Source organism: Leucopleurus acutus, assembly GCF_964270905.1.
Source record: "Leucopleurus acutus genome assembly, chromosome: 9".
Taxonomy (NCBI): domain Eukaryota; kingdom Metazoa; phylum Chordata; class Mammalia; order Artiodactyla; family Delphinidae; genus Leucopleurus; species Leucopleurus acutus.
In genome coordinates, this window is record NC_139144.1 from 101,194,112 (window position 1) to 101,216,578 (window position 22,467).

A 22,467-nucleotide genomic window follows, 5' to 3' on the forward strand; every position below is an offset into this window, starting at 1 on the left:
GGGCATGGGAACTGTGGCTCAGGAGGGACCCCGAAGCTTCCTAAAAGCAGGGCACTCCCAGCATAGTGATCCTTGAGGTGAAGACCACAGAGGGGCCCGTCGGTGGGTGAGGGCAGTGAGTTTGGTTTTATACTTGCTCTTTTAAGCTTTTGGTAGGAAATCTGAAAAGATGGACATGTCCTGCTGGGCTTTTGGCGCTTAGCTCTGGAACTCTGATTAGAGTCTGTGCTGAGACACGGATGGCGGTTATCGGTGGGAGGACCGGGGGGGGGGGGTGTCACACGGAGAGGCAGGCTAGAGAGAGAAGAGCGGAGCGGCCTGACTGCAGCCTGGGGAGGACAAGTATGTAAGAGATGTTTGGAGGCAGGAGAAGCAATGAATTGACCGGGAGTAAAGTTGTGGGAAGAAACCAGAGCGAATGATGTCCCAAGAGTCAAATGAACTCAAGTAAACAAGCAGAGAACTGAAAGGTGAGGGCTGGGTGCCCAGTCTCTGAGCTTCCTCCCGCTAGGTTGTGGACTGAAGCCAAAGTCCTGTTTCCCCCAGAGACCCACAGAGCAGCCCAGTCTGGGTCTCAGTGTGACGATCTCTCTGGCGAAGGAAGCAACATGCTTGTGCATCAAAGCGGATGGACCTGCACTCTCAGCATGTGTGTGGCTTCCAAGCTGTTCTGGCTCGTTGAAGCCTAAATCAGGAGCGAGGGTGGTTCCTTGGCAAACTGTCCTCATGTCCTGATCCGGCTGCACCAAGAGCGAGAATGAATGGCATGTCTGCCCTTCACAAAGTTTGAAATAATAGTAGTTCAAAAGTAGCCAGGCTTCTAAGAAGGTGTCATTGCGTAGGCTCCAAAACCGTGTTTCCAAAGCTTCTATAGAAAAGATTGCCTGCATCAGAGGCAGCTGAGGTGCTGATTAGAAGGGCAGGATCCTGGACCCAGGCCTGAGTGATTCCAAATAGCTGAGATTAAGGCTCAGAAAGCTGCATTTTTAGCAAGCCCTGCAGATTATTCCAATGCACACTAAGCTTTGTGAGCTGTTGATTATAAAAGAATGAACATCAGATTGAAATACGAGAGAAGAGCACCACCTGGGAAAAATCATCTAGAGGGAACTCTACATGCCACTCAAGGGAAGTAATCCTTAACAGAATTGTGATACCTTGTGAAAACTAATCAGGTCTGGTCTCTCACCTCCCAAATTATTTCTGTGAAAATTTTCTCCCTTCCTGCCCTGAGTTTTCTGATTAATACACAGTGGGATGCCTTGTGGTTTTTCAAGCATGTGAAATGGAGCAGAAGGAAATTTTCCCATGTATTTTCTTCAAGAAGAAAGATATTTTGAAGTTTAGTGTTAAAAGTCATGAAATAATTTAACCTTTTTTCCTTGAGTGTGGTGAGTTTTGTCCACAGTGTTATTTTTATTAAGCACTTTTCAGTGTAAACCTCATTTTTCTCAAGTATAAAAATTGACCTTTTTTCTACTGTAAAGTATTGACGTCCAAATTCATTGTCACATGTGAACTTTGGAAGTTTTTACTCGATTCTCGTTAGTGAAGAAAATTAGAATCGTTTATGGTCCACTTTGTTATTCTAACGTTTTCCCCTCATTTGTCAAGATTCTTAAGCTGAATGTTTTTCCGAGGGTATGTGCGTGTGTGCTGGCAGTGAAACATAGATCGTAGCTGCAAGGTAACTACTAGATAATTATTATAGGTATAAACATGGACCATAGATATTGAAATATTTATCCCCACCCTGTGTTGATACTTGAAATCATACCATTAGAGATTAGCTAGTTTGGATCTTAAAGGCATTTCAATCTTCAAGAATCCCTTATTAAAAAAAAAAACTGGGATGAGTAATTGTTAAGCCGTTAGCAGCCACCATGTTATGGAGGTTGGGTTGATAAGTAGCTGAGAGCAGGATTGGTAGGGGTGAAGGTGGGGACACACGAGGGGGATCAGGGTTACAAGAGGCAAAGCAGCCCCAAACCAAACATCACCTTCTGACCTTCCTGAAGTCTCTCAAATGGGATGATCCTCCCCGTTTCTACAGGAGCCTGTGCAAGGAAGGCAAGCAAAACTTAGAAGAACGTATCTTTATGAAGCATTGGGGCAGAAACCTTACTCGATGAGGAAAAGAGTTTTCCCTGCTGGGAAAGACCAGGATCTTAATATCACTTAATAGGACTAATACATTCATTAGCCACCCTGAGGGAATTCCGAGGAGAGCCTCTGAGCCTGGGCAGAAGCATTGGATGAGTCTGGCCCAGCACCCGACTTTCCTTTAATATAAAGCTACTTGGAGATATCAGAGCTGGAGAATGCCTTCTCCCAGCCAAATCCATGCTCCAGGAAATGGGTCCAGGGTTGCAAACTAAAGCTCAATTTTTAAGCATGATAAGTGTCTTTGTGAAGGATTACAGCACAAACTTCACTTCATATGGGAACATTGGACCCTTTGCACGTGATCTAATGCAGTGTTCAGCTGACATGGAGAATTTTCAGACAACTCCTTCATGAGTGTAGAACATTAGGAAGCTGAACCATTGCAGCCAATTTAGAGCAGCTGGCCTCTCTCACGTGACCATTCCACCTCAGTGCTATCAATCTTCTCTCAGTGTGTCACATGCAACCAGAAATTATGTAAACTCAGCTCAAAGTCACTTGAAAAACAATCATAAATACTTTGACAAGGTATATAAAGAATAACTTAAAATACCTTGAGCATTTTGTCATACGAAATCATTTTTAAGCTACTCTTTCTAAATAACTTCAATAAATATTACTGAGCTCATCACATCTCTAATATAATAACAAGGCTTGATTTAGGCAAATAGCAACTCCATCTCCGGGTAGACGTTGATCTTTTGAAGCCTTCCTTGGCTGTTAGACTACGTGACCCACAGTTCCCAAACTGGTGGGCCCAAGGCTGTATGTCTAATTCATTCTACAATGTTTACTGAGCACCTTCTATGTGCCAAGCAAGGTCTAAGTGCCAGAAACACAACAAATAACAAAGCAGGCAAAGAACTTGCATTCACGGACTTTATATCCTAGTTGAGGAAAGACAGTCAATAAATAAGTAAACTTAATGTATAAATAGATGTATTAGATAGTGATACATGCTATGAAAGTGAAATCCAGTGGGAATGACTAAGGATGCCTTGAGTGCGGGTTTTCCATTTCTTTGAAAAGATGACATTGGCTCTGAGGAGGTGACTGACTGCTGAGTAGTGAGAATATCAGGAAGCATTCCAGGGAGAAGAAATAGGTCAGAGATTGGAAAAAGCTTGGTATTTTGAAGAAGAGAAAGAAGACTGGTGTGGCCGGAGCCTAGTGAGCAAAGGAGAGAGTAGAACAGGATGATGTTGGAGAGAGACACAATTAAGAGGTCCCTGGATGTTGATCTCCCATGAAGTCTAGAGCTGTGCGTGACAAGCAGCAGGTTCTCAATAGAGATATGAGGCAGAACATGGCCGTCTTCTCCCCAGACTACCTGAACCTTACAGAAGAATCTCCTCTGAATCTCCTTCAGCTGAAATTTGAAGATGGGAATACAGTAGCATCTTCAGGCTCCCTTCAGACGCAAGGAAGCCAGTACAAAATCCCATAGAAATGTTTTGAGGGTTAATCTCTACTTATAAGAAAAGCTGAGGGCTGTAGGGGAGTGAGAGGGAAGTGCTTTATAGAAAAGAGGGACAGCATTTTTTGTGGAAAGAGCATTGGTATTGAAACCATGAGACCTGAATTTTGTTTTTTTAATTGAAGTAGATTTATAGTATTATTAGTTTCAGGTGTACAACGTAGTGATTCATTATTTTATAGATTATAGATTATACTCCATTTAAAATTAGACGTGGGTTTATAATGAAACTCTGAGTGTTCATGTTAAAATTTCTGTGCCTCAGTTTCCTCATAGGAAAAATGGAGCTAATGCTAGCACTTCAAGTGATGTTGTGAAGACTGAGATAATGCCTGTACTGAAACATTGCTTGGAACATGGTTTGATAGATTTTAGCTACTACTAACAATTATTAATAACTCTATAAATTAACTATTAATAAGTATTAATAACTATGAAGTCCAGAATCTTAACAGAATAAGTATTAGTGAAGAAAAGTTTGCCTGTGGCCAGAGAGAATTCACCATAAAAAAAAGTTTTACAGCATCACTGTTAGTTAGTTGGTTAATTAGACAGCAGTAAAGCAACCATTCTGCAATACTAAATGTACTTGAACTTGATTCCCCTGCGTCTGTAGGTAAAATGTCCTTCTGTTCTTGAAACAATAAATCCCCATAAACTTCCCATAAAGTTTGGAAAGGTGAAATGTGAGATTGGTTCCATCAGAATCCATTCAGCGCTCTGTTTGTGCACCTTCCAGTCTGATTTTTAAAACCTCCGTTTTTTCTCCGGAGCCCAAGACGGAGAAAAGGTCAGAATGCAGCATGTTTCAAAGCTGCTGTGCTCTGGGTGGCTGCCAGGCTGTTGGAAATAATTGCTTTCAAACCCCAGGTTACGGCACCATCTACTCAGTTTCAAATTAGCTTAACCTACAGCACCAGGCGGTGGCAGTTCAAACTTTAACTCCTGCTTTGTGTTATCATCTAAATTCACTTTTTTAAATATTGAGATTCCCAAGCAGCTCGATTCTGGGCAGACAGCCTTCCCATTGTTCTCAATAACCTCAAAAACAAGAGTGAGACCAAAACCTCCATGTTGCAACTGGACGTTTCGAAGTAGAAAGTGTAAGTCTGATCGTAGAGTGTCATGTCATACTGAATTTCATTGTAACGACTTCTTTAGTATTTCATCATCCGGGAGTGTACTTTTGTACCACATTTTGCTCAATAAATGTGGAGTGAGGTTCTGCCATGTAGGACTGCAGCAGTACCTCTGCGTTCGGTGGAAACCTTCTATGCTGCGGCCCAGTTGGACCCTCGGTGCAGTTGGCGCGTGCCCTCGGGGTGTGATAACCACACCCTCAGCAGCATCTGCTGGGGATCCCGCTATTCACCCTTCAAGCCGCTTCGGCATCTGGTCACCACTCAGGCCGCCCATCCTGCCCTCGTACAAATTCCCAGATTCCTTTGAAATTAACACTGTTCTAAATCAACATATTGGATGCCATTGCACTCACTTTATTATCTAACTATGTGACACAAAGTTCTAAAACTCCTGTAAGTCTTACATAATCACAGACCAATGTGTGTCCTCTACAATCAGCTTGAATTCCACTTTGCAATCGCTACCCCGGTGATCAGACCAAAGCTCAGTGTCGACACACCCCAGCCTCACACTACGAAAACAACAACAAAGAATCACAGTCACAAAATGAATCGTGTTCTCAGTTGTGTTCTTTTTATCCTTAGTGTCTGAATGCTTATTTCAGCTTTGATGCACTATTCACGTTCGTATTAGAAATTACTTTCACTTAGCCACTGAATGGGATTTGTTTTCAGGCTTTCTTTCAACTGTGCTCCTTTCTTCCCGGGTTTTATCTTATAGTTTTGTTTTATGCGTTGGCAAGAAACTGCAGCGTGTTATGTATAAATCCAAACCAATTATCCGGCTCCTACATACATAGAAATGCATGTTCGTTTTCTATCACTGTTACTAAATAGAGGCACAAAGGAATTTTTTTGCCTCTTTATGGTTCTTTGGTGTTTCATAATGCTTCTGCATGCCACTGTCGCTTTACCTCGTTACCACGATCTTGTGACCAAGGAGCTATTTCTCTAATTTACAAACAGGCTTATTTATATATAGTTACAGAACAGGTGTCAAAAGCTGACATTCCTTTGCTCATGTCCTTCACTTTGCATCGTGGGTTGTGTGGTTGCTTTACTGATCCCATTCCTGAAGACACGAGGACCGTAGCAGTTTTCAATAGGAAAACGACAGTTATCGATGAATAGGACATGTGAATCTTTTTATTTCCTGTAATGAAAAGCAGCACCAACAAGAAACTGATTTGTGTAGCATAATTGTACAGATCGTAGCAATCCATTAGTCTGCCGGGTAGCGCAGTTTACGATGTTCACATCTACCATTCTGCTGAAATGGGCAGCTTTTTTCCACATTTTACTCACCTAATGGGTTTGATACAAAATCTGTATTCCTATGGCTGTGGGGTTCTGGGGGTTTTGTAGTTTATCAATACGGAAGGGCCACTCTCGTTATAGCCTCCTTCTCTGCACAGTGCCCGAAGGTGCCTACGCGCACAGCCGTCTTTACCGTCCTGCCAGGACCATCCTTCGTGACAGCAGGGCGGACATGAAATGGAGCTTAATGGTATTAGACCATGAATTAAAATTATACCAAGAGAGAAAAAGATATGAGGAGGTGGACAGCAAAGGGAGACCTAGTAAAGGCAGAAGTGACCTCTGTGCACATCAGATCTCCAAGAAGGGAAATACTGAATGTGCCTAGACGTCCAAATAAATAATGCCAAACCTAGAAAAGCTTCTGTCCCTGTGGGCTAAATAACTCCAATTCTGAAACTGTAGAAGGTCGGCTTTGCAGATGGTCACGTCAAGAAATGGTAATAACTGGTAGTGGGGTTATCAGTGCTGCAAATTATTTTTAGAAAAACATTTTTTCACTTAAGAAACACATATTGATCACCTCTGTGTGTCAGGCTGCATACCACAGGGAGAAAGAAATAGAAAATATGATCTCTGCTCTCTGAAATTCAGAGCCTAGCAGAGGAGGGGAACATAGGAAAGTAATTATAATAATACTTTAAGTTGGGCACAACGATAGATTCAAGATGTCACAGGAGCTCAGGGAAAGTGCATTGCACCCACCTGGGGAGGGGACACCTGAACTGAGCCTTAAAGGACGAGAAGGAGTCAGGCCAGATGCAGTGGGTGAGTTGGGAGGATGGGAGAGGAACAGATGGAGAAAGGATAATCCAAAAGGAGGAAACTATGCAAATAAATATGAGTCCATACCAGCCCTGCGGCCCATGGAAACTGGGCAGCTGCATGTGGCTGAGCTTACATTCTAAGGCACGGGGTAGGGAGAAAAGAGGCTGGAGAAATTGGGTTCATACGCCACAGCAGGGAGCTTGCAGTGCATTCCGGAGGCATTTGGAACCATTAGGGGTTTTGCCCACGAGAGTGACACAGTCAGTTGTGCTTTAGAGAGATTTCACTGTTGGCTTTGTAAAGAATGGATATGAGACCCCAACACTGGAAGCAGAACCAAAAATTAGTGCAGGATTCAGGCAGAGATGACAGTCGAACCAAGGCAGCAGAAAGAGTAGAGAGGAGGAACACACCGCAGGATATTTCAGAGGGGCCATTACCAGGCCTTGGGGGTGGATTGCATACCCAGCAATGACTCCCATGTTTCTGGCTTAGGTGGCAAAGCAGAAACAGTTCCAAAGTGGAGAATACTGCAAGTTGAGTTAATTTGGAAGAAATACGTGTTCACTTTCAGTCATTTAGAGTTTGAGGTACTTGTAAATCAAGGTAAAGTTGTCTAGTAAGAAATGCATGTGTTAATCTTAACCTCACACTAGAGATCTACCCGTATGCATAAATTTGAGAATCATTGACCTAAGGTTAGTACTTAAAATGATGAAGCATAGGAAATCACTCAGGAAAAGAAAGAAAGGCAGAGGATTCATGCCGGGGACACACAAGGCTTTAAAAGGTGGGCAATCTGCAGAGTCACCCTCTCATGGCCATTTCAGTGTACTACATACAGTACATGTTAAATATTTTCCATACCAACCTGCATGTAGTGGATATAAATTTGATCTACAAAGTTTTATTTTTGCTAAATCAAATAGATCTTCCTGCAATCCCTTACTCACAGGAATATGAGAGATTAAGTCTTGCTATTCCCTCATTCTTTGGAATCAATCACACAGAAAACTTTGGGGTTTACCCAAGAGCAGGAAGCCCACATGCTTCCATTACACACATACTTAGTTATTCATCTCTCCAGTTCTGGTTATTAATTTTTAATTTGAACCTCAGTATACTTAGGATGATTCAGGAGTAACCCATAGACCCAGTAAGGAAAGTTTGAGGAGATTTAGGGATCTAAGGTAGAGACCCTGAAAAGCTTTACAAGAGAACTTAGACCTGCTCCCCACCACCAAACATCCGAGCACACACAGCTGTTTCAAGCATTCAAAAGGAAGTAGAGGGCTTCCCTGGTGGCGCAGTGATTGAGAGTCCGCCTGCTGATGCAGGGGACGCGGGTTCGTGCCCCGGTCCGGGAAGATCCCACATGCCGCGGAGCGGCTAGGCCCGTGAGCCATGGCCGCTGAGCCTGTGCGTCCAGAGCCTGTGCTCCGCAACGGGAGAGGCCACAACAGTGAGAGGCCCGCGTACTGAAAAAAAAAAAAAAAAAAACAAAACGGAAATAGAATGACCTCTTAAGTACCATTACGTTTATTTTTTAAAATTATTTATTTATTTATTTGGTTGTGCTGGGTCTTAGTTGTGGCAGGTGGGCTCCCTAGTTGTGGCTCACCTGCTCCTTAGTTGTGGCACGTGGGCTCCTTTCGTTGCAGCAGGCGGGCTCTTTAGTTGCAGCTCACGGGCTCCTTAGTTGTGGCATGCATGTGGGATCTAGTTCCCTGGCCAGGGACCAAACCTGGGCCCCTTGCATTGGGAGCACAGAGTCTTAACCACTGTGCCACCAGGAAAGTCCCTGTACCGTTATGTTTAAATATACCATTAATGGACTTGATATGTGAGTTTTCATGACTAATTGTGAACAATTCAGTTTTACCACACACATACCCAGTCTAGCTATCGGTCAGCTCACAGCAGTGCAGGAAGCTCCCCAAGTGAGCATCATGACCTTTGGGGTTTCACCATCATATTCTTTTTAAACTTTTTTAAATTGAGGTATAGTTGATTTACAATGATTCAGGAATACAGCAAAGTAACTCATATATATATCTCAGATATTTTTCCATTATAGGTTATTACAAAATATTGAGTATAGTTCCCTGTGCTATACAGTAGGTCCCTGCTGTTTATCTATTTTATATATAGTAGTGTGTATCTGTTAACCTCAAACACCTAATTTATCCCTCCCCCTGGCTTTCCTCTTTGGTAACCATAAGTTTATTTTCTGTGTCTGTGGGTCTATTTCTGTTTTGTAAATAAGTTTTATTTTAGATTCCACATATAAGCAATATCATATGATATTTGTCTCTTTTTTTGCCTGACTTACTTCACTTAGTATGATTATCTCTAGGTCCATCCATGTTACTGCAGATTTCATTATTTCATTCTTCTTTATGGCTGTGTAATACTCCATTGTATATATACCACATCTTCTTTATCCATTCATCTGTGGATGGACACTTTGGTTGCTTCTGTGTATTGACTGTTGTAAATAGTGCTGCAGTGAACATTGGGGTGTGTGTATCTTTTCAAATTAGAATTTTCGTCTCTCCAAATATATGTCCAAGAGGGGATTGCAGGATCATATGGTAACTCTATTTTTGGTTTTTTAAGGAACCTCCATACTCTTCTCCATAGTGGCTGCACCAATGTACATTCCCCCCAACAGTGTAGGAGGGTTCCCTTTTCTCCATATCCTCTCCAGAATTTATTGTTTGTAGACTTTTTGATGATGGCCATTCTGACCACTGTGAAGTGGTACCTCATTGTAGTTTTGATTTGCATTTCTCTAATAATTAGCAGCATTGAGCATCTTTTCATGTGCCTGTTGGCCATCTGTATGTCTTCTTTGGAGAAATGTCTATTTAGGTCTCCTGCCCATATTTTGCTTGGGTTGTTTGTTGTTTTTCGTTTTTTATATTGAGCAACATAAGCTGTTTGTATATTTTGGAAATTAAACCCTTGTCAGTCACATCATTTGCAAATATTTCTCCCATTCCATAGGTTGTCTTTTCATTTTGTTTATGGTTTCCTTTGCCATGCAAAAGCTTTTAAGTTTCATTAGGTCCCATTTGTTTATTTTTGCTTTTGTTTCCATTACTCTAGGAGAAGGATCCAAAAATACTATTGCTGCAATGTATGTCAAAGAGTGTTCTGCTTATGTTTTCCTCTAAGAGTTTTATAGTATTCAGTATTACATTTAGGTCGTTAATCCATTTTGAGTTTATTTTTATACATGGTGTTAGAGAATGTTCTGATTTCACTCTTTTACATGTAGCTGTCCAGTTATCCTAGCACCACTTGTTGAAGAGACTGTCTGTTCTCCGTTGTATATTCTTACCTTGTTTGTCATAGATTAATTGACCATAAGTGTACAGATTTATTTCTGGGCTCTTTATTCTGTTCCATTGATCTATGTGTCTGTTTTTGTGCCAATATCACACTGTTTCGATGACTGTAGCTTTGCAGTATAGTGTGAAGTCAGGGAGCATGATTCCTCCAGCTCCATTCTTCTTTCTCAAGATTGTTTTGGCTATTTGGGGTATTTTGTGTTTCCATACAGATTAGAAAAATTTTTGTTCCAGCTCTGTGAAAAATGCCATTGGTAATTTGACACGGATTGCATTGAATCTATAGATTGCCCTGGGTAGTATGGTCATTTTAACAGTATTGATTCTTCCAGTCCAAGAACACAGTATATCTTTCCATCTGTTTGTGTGGTCTTCAGTTTCTTTCATCAGCGTCCTATAGTTTGCCGAGTACAGGCCTTTTGCCTCCTTAGGTAGGTTTACTCCTAGGTATTTTATTCTTTTTGATATGATGGTAAATGGGATCTTTTCCTTATTTTCTCTTTGTGATATTTCATTGTTAGTGTCATATTCTTTTTCTGTGTGGGACCCCATCCCCATTCTTGCCCAAAGGAACCAAGTCACAGACACAGAGTGAAAACTTTATACTGTTGACTCCTCTCACAAGGTTATAATATCACCCCTTTTGGTTGTAGCCATGGAAACTGCATGCTGGAGAGGATGAAACACTGCAGAGGGAATGGCTGAGTCCAGGGCAGGTCTTAACTTGCAGCCCTTGGTTCTGAGTGAGCTCGCCCTATAAAATGAGGCTGAGAGCAGAACGAAGCTACGTTTACCTCTCCTGAATGCACAGAATGGTTTAATTAAGGAAGTAATTTTTTTCTACCCATAAGGCCACCTCTACAAATAGACTCAAATCTGCATACAAATGAAGCCATCTGGTTTATTGTTGTAAATAGCACCCAGCCATAGTAAACAATAGAAGCCTCATTACATAACTCACAGAATACTCCAATTTTCTAACCTTTGGGTCACTAAAAATGTTCAGAGTAATTAGTCTCCTCAGAGCTGGTACTTATATTGGGAAGTGCTTTTGCCACTTTAACCAGAAGCTATAGAGATGCTTCTCGGTGCCGTTCCAGTGCTGGGCCATTTGGTGACTGGAGAAATTGCTGCGTCTGGGAGAGGATGGAAACATCCACTGGCATCCAGGCCACACACCCCACCAAACCACACCCGGGAGAGCCACGCGCAGTCTTCTCCACATCGGGCTAGTGCCAGCTCTTCCAGCCAGTGCTGTGTCACCTTTTCCTAATTACCTGTGTCCCCTCTGAGGAGGAAGGAAGGACAGCAGGGGCGGATACATCAAGGTGCAGCCGCAGCTTCTCCTCCCCCCGTCTCTGCCCATCGTGTGTCTCTGGTCACCTTCGTTCAGATGAACCTGTTTATAGTGTTTGGATAACTCGAGTTTCTTAGCTGCTCAGTCACTCCTTTCATCAGATTGTTACGTAATGGCGTCTCTACAAAACCCTGTATCACAGTGCCGGGGCTCAAGGAGAAGTCTCATTTGTGTGTCCTGAGTGGACATTTTTTAAAAGTCAGTAAGGAGACAAAGAAAGTGGGAGCACACAGCTTTGAAAGCCAGTGAAACGGGAGCAGAGGAGCGAGGAAAGAGGAGAACAGGACACAAGGCAGCTGGGTGCGGGTCAGGGACGCGCCTGCGGCCGGAGGGGCCGGGGTTGTGGGTGAGTGCTGGGTCTGCCTGGGCTGTTTGCTGCCTCCCCTGCGGAGAAGTGGGTTCAGGAGGAGCTCAGGGCATCGGGTCACACGTCGAAAGAAGGGAGCTCCTCTCCCAGCCTCCCCGCTCCTTGGCCAAGCCCTGGACAGTGACTGAACGTGACACCGAAGCCCCCCGTTTTGTGGTGGATAATACCATGTGTTGGACAGTTATTTTGTGCTCAGCGCCCTGCTAAGCACATTTCATGAATGATGTGCTGTGATTCCCAACCATCTTTAAAAGAGATTCCAATGTTACTCCGTTGTACCAATGAGGACACTGAGATTTAAGAAGATGAGAAATCTGCCCAGAGTTGCCCAGTGGGCGAGGGTGATAGAGCCAGATTGTCTGATTCTGGAGCCTGCACGTGGACCGGCACATGGCAGCTTCACCAAGTAACAGACAGGCCAGCGCCACCCCCGAGTTCACCTGCTGTGTTCCCTATGTGCCCCACACCGCACCGTCACCACCACCCAGAGGGAACCTCAGCGTATCACATGTTCACTCGCTTCCTTGCTGACGGTACAAGAATGTCGGTAAGTCCAGACTGCTGATGGGCAGATGAAAGCTGAGGAATTCCACAAGGTTCAGGAATTGGAGTCATCAAAGGCTGGGGCAGGGGGAGGCTCAGAACAGGCTTGGTTAAAAGTCTGTGTAAACATCGGTTAGAACCAACTTCACCTCCTCCCACACCCTGGTGACTGTCCTATTCTACCCACGTGGGAGGTGAGAGGTTTACACTCCAGACAGGAGGCAACAAAGAATGTGCGGGGGGAAACTCCTTCATTAAAATAGAACAAAAACATGGAAATCTATGTAAGCATCCCGGAATACTGACCACCACATGCATACACCTCATGAAACTGGAGGGTCCTTCTCTCAAGAAATTGAATGATCTGTGACTAAAAAATAAAAGGCCACAGATACTGACACTTGGGGGCCCTTCAACAGGACAGGGAGCGCTCCTCGTGGTGAAGCCCACTGGTCAGCAAATCACCACCACTCCCAGACACGCACACTCACGGAGCAGCCCGGCAGCTTTCTAGAACTTCACTGTTCAGTGTGAGTGCCTAGGAGGACTCACCAACCACTGAAGGTAACGTGAGGAGGGAGCCCGAACTAACAATGGGGCAGGAAAGGGGGCCTCTGAAGAGAGGGAGACAACGCAGAAGACAGACAGAAGGACAGTTTCAATAATTAAATGAACATTCTCGGACAGGTAAGATACTGCATCCACAGCTGAGCAAAACCCACGACAGCCTGCTTTAAAAATGAGGACTGTCAGAGAACAAGAAATAATACTTGGAAATTTGAAATATGATTGCCGAAATAAAAAGACAGTAGCAGCGTTGGAAATAAAGCTGGAGGAATGTCCCAGGAAGTCGAACACAAAGAAAAAAGATCACAATTAGGAATGCAGAGGGGCAAGAGAAAGACAGATAAATATACAACTAACAGGTGCTTGAGAAAGGGCATCAGGAGAAACTATCAAAGTCCACTTTCAATTAAGGGAGTTAAAGGAAAAGATTCTCAAAGCTTCCAGAGAGGAAGAAATACGAGTAATGCAGGAGAAGAAATTCTTCCTCGATCCTCTAGGGGTCGTGGCTGGGTTTAATTAACTGGAAAAAAGCATACAAATGTATTCAAGTTTTACATGGTACAGGAACCTTCATGAGGAAATGAAGACCCAAAGAAATGGTTAAACCTCAGTGTTGTGCTGCGCCATTAGATGAAGGGTAGAAAGTCACGGAAAGTCGAGACAGGACAGCGTGTGAGCCGAGCGGAGGCAACCTCGCAAGGCCTGTTCCTCGGACGCCTCTCTGCCCCTCTCTCTTTGGAGATGAGGATGCTCCTTTCCTCTGGGGAACTTCACATGAGAGTTTCCTGTCCTGCTTCAGAGGGAGCCCAGAAAGTCCTTCTGCACCTGGCATTCCCCACATCACTTCAGCTGGAAATACTCAGTCTCCCAAGGTGCCGTATTTTGGGGTAGCACGTCCTGAACCCCATCAGTTATGTGAGCGATGTAGTGATCAGAAGGCATTAACTTTCTCAACAGCGACACTGAGAGCTTGAAGATAGTGGAGAAATGCCTTTAAAGTTCCCTGGGGAAGTAATTTTCTGGAGTGTCTCAATTACATGTGAAAGCAGGATAATGACTCTCCAGAAGAGCAGGGATTTAGGAAGTTGACTTCACACATCCCTTTTCTCAAGAAGCTACTTGAGAATGTGCTCCATGAAAATGAGGGTGTAGATCCAGAAAGACGGGTCGCCCAAAGTCAGAGAGACCCAGGAATTGGGAGATTTAACACTGAAGAGGCACAGAAGGAAGCCCCTGCAATAAGGGCGAGAAGGCGGTCCCAGGCCATGAGAAGAGCCAGCGTGGACAGTGGCAGAAGAACGAAGGGCTGTCACAGGACGCCCCATCCTGTCACAGGATGTCACAGAAATGTGACTGCTGGGTTGCCTGACGTATCGAATGTCAGAAATGTTTGAGAAGAGCTTTTCAGGTATGTTGGAGAATTTGTAAAGAATTCATGACAGGTAGAAGGAAAACTAGGTAAATGAAAAAAATAGGTAACTCGATTCTAGAGAAACAAAACATTATATACAAAAAGAAAATATAATTAGATTTGACTACTTGGCTCATTAGTGAATAATACTTAAATAGTCCTAAAAATATAAATATTGAATTTCAGCATACCCCCAAATCTGTGATCTTGCCATTTGGGGAGAATATGGAGAAAGGAAATAGGGAGGTGGGCTTGGAAAATGCTCGGTTCTCATCTGGCATCCGGGAAAGTAGAGACTATTTAAAATGCATATATTAATAAATATCTACACAGGTAGATTTTAGAAATACAGGGATACAAAAAGAACTGTCACTAAGAAATTGGGTTTGCTAGGGGGAGGGTGGAGCAGGGAACAGCATTTTTCTATATCCCTTCTAGCACCACTTGACTTTTAAAACCATGTACATGTAATACGTTGTTAGAAATTAAAATTAGGCTTAAAATTAATTGCTGCCCATCAAAAAAAAATCCTTAGAAATTTTGAAGTCAGAATCCCATGCTAAATTATCACTGGTGAGATTAAAGTAATTGCCTGTTAAAGAATTTGGATGGATGCGCGATACTGCATTTTCTACGAACAACAGAGGTTTGCAGTGATGGTGGGTGTCAGCAAGGCCGGGTTTGCTGCCCAGCCCTACTCTCCTGCACCAGCTGAAGGTACCTCCCTGATTCCTCTGCCCACCCAAGATGAGTCCGGGCCTTGCCCTGAAGGTGCTTTAAAAGCTTCTCACATGACCAACTGGTTTTCAAGCTGGTAGAACCATCAACCTCACCGCAACTGTTTTGCTCAGCCTTTGCTGACCATTGCCTCTGCCCTGGGCTGGGTCCCTCACCCTTTTCCACCTGCCTTGTCGTTCTGTTACTGTGGACGGGCCCCTCCCATCTCAGATGTTTACTTCTGTTCTGCTTCGCACTTTCCCTCTCAGTTTCCATCCTTGCCCGCTCTGCCTGTCCACGCTGGCTGTCTGGCACCATGCTTGCCATCCAGCGACTCTCGTTCCCAACTTAATGTGCTCGTCTAATGTCACTTGACCCTTGCAGTGCTGACCTTGAGAGCCAGTACAAATTGCAGCCATTTCAACAACCTTAAGGTTATAAGCCCATCAGTCTTGCAAATGCGTGGCATCGTTCAATAAGGTCTACAGGGAATAATAGGAATTAAGTCATGGATTAAGAAAATTATGAGGTGCTAGCAGGAGCTGTTGTCCAGTTATAGTAGGTGCTAAAGCAGCACTAGCTTTTATTTATATTTATTTAATATCTTTAATACTCAGGTTACTATAAAGTAGATTTTGTCCCATGAAGACTTTGCATATGGAGTGGAATTGGATATAAGTTATCCAACTGTTTCATTTATCCATTGATTTAATAATTATTTATTGAGTACTTAATATGTTCTGGAGCTAAAGGTTGCAGAGATGAAATGGTTTTCTCCCAGCTTTCAAGGAGCTTACGGTCAGCTGGGAGCAATATAAACAAACAGCAGGGCTTCCCTGGTGGCACAGTGGTTGAGAGTCCGCCTGCCGATGCAGGGGACGCGGGTTCGTGCCCCGGTCCGGGAAGATCCCACATGCCGCGGAGTGTCTGGGCCCGTGAGCCATGGCCGCTGAGCCTGCGCATCCAGAGCCTGTGCTCCGCAACGGGAGAGGCCACAACAGTGAAAGGCCCGCGTACCACAAAAACAAACCAAACAAACCAAACAAACAGTAATGATGCTATAAGCTCCTTGCATCAGTAAGTGCAATGAGCACTAGAAAAAGCACTCATGTTACTTTGTTACAACCAGAAACCCTGGAGATTGGGCAACAGACTCATCAGAACAGGCCTCACAGAAGATCATCAGGGTCTGGAACAGTGGCACCCAAACTTCCTTATTCCGCCGCCCGCTCATTAAAGCCTTTAAGCTCACATCCCAACAAGCTTACTTACGAATTCTGTCCATGCTCCACTGTACTCATATATTATGTACATTATCAAGTATGACTAAAGTGAATATTTTAAAGGGTGAGGTTTTTAAAAATCTAAATAGAATTCCTGGTCTCCTCCTCTTGTGCCCCATTGACTCTCCCCAGAGTAGGTACCTCAGCTGCCGCCGTCAGTCAGGTCCAGGGTAGAGTCCTCACTGTTGCTGGTCAAGAATCTGGACTTAGTTCATCCAGAGACTGGGGACAACCCACAAGCGACGACTCCAAAGATGTCATATGTGGTCATCCAGACATTTCCGGAATGATGGCTGGTAACCACCGTTTGTACAAGGCGTAATTTCCCTGTGAATATATTCATTCCAGAAACCAAATTAATTCAAAGTTGCTTAGTGAGTATAGAACGAGAGCTAATGGAATTGTGGTCTGTAGGGATATTTCAGCAAATGAGAATAACGGATTGAACTGTCCTTCTCCTCTCTGGGGATATTTCTGTCTGAATAACCAGTGCCAAACCTCAAATAAATACTGACATATTTTACGTTTAGCTTTCCTTTTTTCTAGAATCATTTTAGACAACTGCCCTTCTGTTAATACATCACCACCTCAGAAAGTAAGAATGCATTTGATTGGATTGAAACTTTAAGATGTTAATTACATCTGTGTCCTGGGGATACAGCCTAAAGAGACAGAATTGCTTTGCCTTCAGGTTGAAACATGGCTGGGGACTGATCCTTGCCGGCTCCTAGGTTGCTAAAAGGCTCTCTCACCCATTAGACGAGCTGAAGCCTGCCAGCCCTGGGGACTTTTCATTCCCTCCTAGAACTCTGATTGGTGACAGGGTAGCACCTTTAGCTTTTATCTTGAGAGACCTTCATTTTCAGCCAGCTGGGAGAGGTGACTGAACTCCTCTCACCAGACTTGAAGCCAGATCTTGAGCTGGGAAGAGTGCTCAGAGCTCAGGTGATAGAAACTTAAACCATGGTTAAGATTCTTTCTTTTCAGGTATTTTTCTAACCAATATCATATCACATCCTTCTTCCCAAGAGGAAACCAGTCTATTTTTCTCCTACTGAAAGCTATGATATTGCAGTGTTTTAAAGAAGAGCTTGAAACTGCACGAAGACTTTCGGGACACCTTCAACAGTGGGCTCCACCACCACTGGTTTTACCTTAATGGAGACGTTTACAAACATTTTGCACCGACCGACTGCTGATATTGGGTTGGCCAAAAAGTTCATTTGGCTTTTTCCTTAAGATGTTATGGAATTAATTAAATGAGGATCCTTTAATATCTCATAATATAGCAACACTATACATTTAATTTGAACTTACGGCATAAGCATAGCAGTACCAACGCGAAGTTAACTCTATTTAAGAGTAAGAGTAGCAGTTGAACTTATTGCCTGTGTGCATTATTTGCATAAAAGGAAGGAAAAAATATTGTGGATAGAAACTAACAGTAAATGTAGTTGATTCATTGTGTTCTTTGAAGGAAAGATATGGCAAAATCAACTTTTAAATAAACATGTATTTTAGATGTTAAAAGAAGATTTTCCACAGGCCGTTTACCGATCTGGTAGGCTCTTATTCAGCAGCTCATGAATCAGGCAGCCTCCAGTCTAGCAGAGAGAAAGGAGCTCCGAAGAGCTGTACAAGGAGAGATGTTTACAGACCAAAGGGAGCAGGGACAAGGAAGTTACACCGGGCGTGTGCTGGTGGTTGAAGCAGGGCTGCTCCCCTTACACGAGCAGAGGGAAGGCTTGGAGCGTCAGGTACCCTGAGCTGAGCAGGCAAGAGCTGACCGGGTGGCCTGGGCCTGCCTTCTCTGGGTGAGCTGAGCACAGAAACTCAGTTAAGTTTTGCTTTGCTGACCTGGGGCTTAGCAAGAGTGACTCCATTTTGGGCCTCACCTGGTGCCCTTAACATGGGCTTAGTATTAAAGGTAAAGGCTTTAATGACTGTTTTAAAGCATATCCATGTATTTTGGTCCCTAGCTGTGCTGGCAAATGTACTCAGAAATGTGCACGTTCTAGAGGAATTTCTCCCCTGGAGATAAAGTCTGGAGTAAGCTCTCGGTGTCATGTTAAATTCTTGGTCCATCTGTTCTGATGGAATGTGAGTCCTCCGGTTTGGTGCTTTTATTTTATCCTGTGAACTGCCTTTCTCCTGGGGCCACTGGCTACTACCAGGCAGTGAGTAGGGAGGGGGGCGGGTACAGCTGTGTCTACCCCATGAGTTCAAGGGTAGAGGCTGATTGTGAGCGCTCAGGTGGGCTCAGCGCAGCACTCCCACCCCCCAAAACGCCCACAGGTCAGAGTGTCCCCGGGAGTCCCCAGGGAGGAAGAGGAAGGGGCTGGGGAGGAGACTCTCCCTTTACAGCAGCTCGCCTCGGGGGTTTGGGACAGGAGAGGTGGGAGGTGGCTGGCCGGTCACCCCGCCTGCTTCCTCAGCTCCTCGGCTGCCGGGCTTCTGCACTTGACCTGCACTCCCGGGAGCGCCTCCAGCACTGCGCCTCGCAGGGTCTGTCAGTCCCGAACCAAATGTCTTGTGTGCATGCCCGCATAGAACTTTCGGAAAGTCAAGATGTGTTTGTGGGGATTTTGTGCAATGTTGCTCAGCAGGCAGAGAAGAAACAAGGGCTACTGTCAGTGGAAATGTATTAAAACTCAGAAAATGGGTATCTTTTCTATCACTGCCATGATCAAGTGTAAATTACCCTGTTTTCTTTCTTTGCTCTTTCCACAGGGAATTACTGGAATGCTGCCTCTTTCCCAAACCCATCATCCTACCTGCACTTCTCTACTTTCCAAGGGGAAACCAGTGCGGACATCTCTTTCTACTTCAAAACATTAATCCCCCGGGGAGTGTTTCTTGAAAATCTGGGGAACACAGATTTTATCAAACTCGAACTGAAATGTGAGTATAAATTCTGTGTCCGCTCATCACTAGCTGCTCTTGTCACTTCGAGCTGATCTTAACCGTGATTGTGTAATTTCGTTGGCTTCAAATATCAGTGGCTTCCTTTGTTCCGAAAACAGCGCTAGGCGGTAGATGCGCAACTTGAGAAAGATCCAGGTTCCTGTGCTCAGACGGCTCACCGGGAAGCAGACGCAGACAGAGCTTCCCACAGTGCTGTTCAGGGAGGATGAGGGAGAATAAACTGCCCTGATAACATGGGAGAAGAATGTGTATTTTTTTTCTTATTGAAGGGTAGCTAATTTACAATGTTGTATTCGTTTCAAGTGTACAGCAAAGGGATTCAGCTCATATATATAACTTTTCAGATTCTTTTCCATTATAGGTCATTACAAACTATTCAGTATGGTTCCCTGTGCTCTACAGTAGGTTCTTGTTGTTCACCTAGTTTATATATGGTAGTATGTATATATTAATCCAGACTCCTAATTTATCCCTGCCCCCGCCTTTCCCCTTTGGTAACCCTAAATTTGTTTTCTATGTTTGTGAGTCTATTTCTGTTTTGTAAATAAGTTCACATGTGTAATTTTTGTAGATTCCACATATCAGTGACATCATATGATGTTCATTTTTCTCTGGCTTACTTCACTTAGTATGATAATCTGAAAGTCCATCCATGTTGCTGCAAATGGCATTATTCCATTCTTTTTATGGCTGAGTAGTATCCCATTGTATGCATGTACCACATTTTCCTTATCCATTCATCTGTCCATGGACATTTAGGTTGCTTCCGTGTCTTGCCTATTGTAAATAGTGCTGCTGTGAACATTGGGATGCATGTAACTTTTTGAATTAGAGTTATATGCCCAAGAATGGGATTGCAGGATCATATAGTAACTCTATTTTAAGTTTTTTAGGGAATCTCAATACTGTTTTACCTGGTGACTCTGCCAACTTCCATTCCCACCAGTAACGTAGGAGGGTTCCCTTTTCTCCACACCCTCTCCGGCATTTATTATTTGTGGACTTTTTAACGATGGCCAGTCTGACTGGTGTGAAGAATGTGTTTATTTTCCAAGGAGACAGGGTTAAGAGTAGACAGAGGATTGGTAAATCTCAAGAATAAGGTATAAGAGAGTGAGGGTAACAACACAGAGGAAAATAGGAATAATCAGAACTAACACCCGTGGGAGTTCAAGGAGCAGCCTTGTGTGGCGCTGTGGAACTTTGAGTCTGCAGCTTTGCAGAAGAGGCCACACATCCACCCACCCTGTAAAGGTTGGAGTTCTGGTTGATCTCGCCAAGGGCACAGAAACTAACAGAATCTGAGCAAGAGCCAGTGCTGCCCTGTCCGTGGAAGGCAGAGGGTCAGTGGAGCTGAGCAGGGCAATTCTCATGGTACCGGGGCCCTTTTATCCTTGGGACATAGGTGCAGCTTCAGGGATTTACGTCCACAGACTTCCAGGTTTGATGAACATTTGCACATACCAGGCTGTCCTGGCTGTTCAGACCCAGATGGAATCAGCAAAGGAACAGACAGGACCAGGAAGGGGAAGCAAGTCTGTGCCCACCTGTTGCTCCGTGAAAACTCCTCGGTGCCTCTCCCCACATCAGAGAGTCTTTCTTCCTAGTCTGTGCTCTTTAACCCAAGCGCCTATGATACTGGGTCTGGTCTGAGGAAGATCCGGAAGCTATTTTCCAGAAATATCTGATGGAATCTTTTTCTCCTTTTGTAGTTATAATTATGCAGCATGGTCTTTGAGAACTGGAATCTCGGGTAACTGTCTTTCTGCTGAAATCCTATGGGATTCTTTTTATTAAATGGTGGACTGTGATACGGCCGGAAGTGCACGCACTTTGGAATTCTCATTCTCCTGTTGAAATCCAAGTTCTCGTGTAAATTGCTTAATCTGTTTAAATCTCAACTTCCTAATCTGTAAAATGGGATGGTAACTTGTGGAGGTGGTTATGATGCTAGGAGGTAGCCGGTCATGAATCATTTATTTCAGTGTCTAGTCGTTGCTGTAATTATCTTCTTCCCAAGAAAGCTCATTACAGATCTAATGTGAACTAGATCTGATGGAAAGGAAGACTGAGAATATTCTAGCCTTAGAAATAAAAAAGAAATAAATAGAAATCCACTCTTTTCATGAATTATGGATCGGAATTATTTATAAGGGATTTTCACTTTCCACAGCAAATTAATTGAATCAAACTGTTTTCTGACTTAACACAGAGTTGGATTGTGTTTTAGAAATAACTCATGGCAAAAAAGGAAAATTGACAATTCCATATCTGAGTAATTCTATAAGCTCCTATAAAATTACTATAAAATTCACCCTGCCCTTGTTTTCTATCCCCATGTTTTGTAAACCCGGGCCTGGGTTGTAAGAAGACAAACGAAGTAAGAGCAGACATTTCTACTTAGCACCTGCAGAATAGAATTGCACTTATTTATAATTACAAAAAACCTTCATAGATGTTTTCAAGTTTTCCAGGTCTTTCCATGATACAAAAACTCTGTGACAGAGGGTGAGGTCTAGTCTTGTTTTGTCATATAGCTCTTTTCTGTCACATAGTTTACCTTTGGTAAAGAAGTATGGGATATTCAAGGCACGGATTAGAGGCTGGCTTCTCCTTGGAGTTCTCTAGACCTTCTAAAATTACTAAGGGTGGAAATACCTTTTATAAGATCCCCCAAATGGCGGAGATACCAAATGTCCATCATTATATAGCATCTCCATTCAGGTTCAAAGGAATTTATGGGGTGAAAAAAGGCCTGTTTCTCTATTTGAGCAAAACTTCTTCAAAGTATACAAGAAGTGATGCTTTCATGAAGAACATGGAGAAGAAAATGATTGAGGCTTCCTTCTGCCCTTTTATCACATTTCTCCAGACTCTTCTCTGCAGGATCCACGGGGCAGTGGCTAGAGATGGAGAATTCTCGCAGGCCCATCTCTGCCTTCCACTGATGAGTCACTGCAAACCTAATGGGTCCTGAACTCTTAGAAAGTGTCTCTACTCTTTTTTCCCGTTTAACTTGCAAGGCTTTCTGATCTCTTTCTGGTAGGAATTCAAATTTTGTTTCTCTACAT

The 22,467-nt window shown here is 43.6% G+C and overlaps 1 protein-coding gene across 1 annotated transcript in view; it reads left to right on the plus strand.

Moving 5' to 3' along the window:
* Positions 1-22,467, plus strand: part of CNTNAP2 (contactin associated protein 2) — a gene marked incomplete at both ends in the record, with an annotated part of 2,035,904 nt that overhangs the window by 1,757,391 nt on the left and 256,046 nt on the right. Inside the window, one exon of the mRNA XM_082846865.1 lies at positions 19,202-19,372. Coding sequence (XP_082702991.1) covers positions 19,202-19,372 — 171 coding nt within the window. The remainder of the gene's footprint in view (positions 1-19,201; positions 19,373-22,467) is intronic.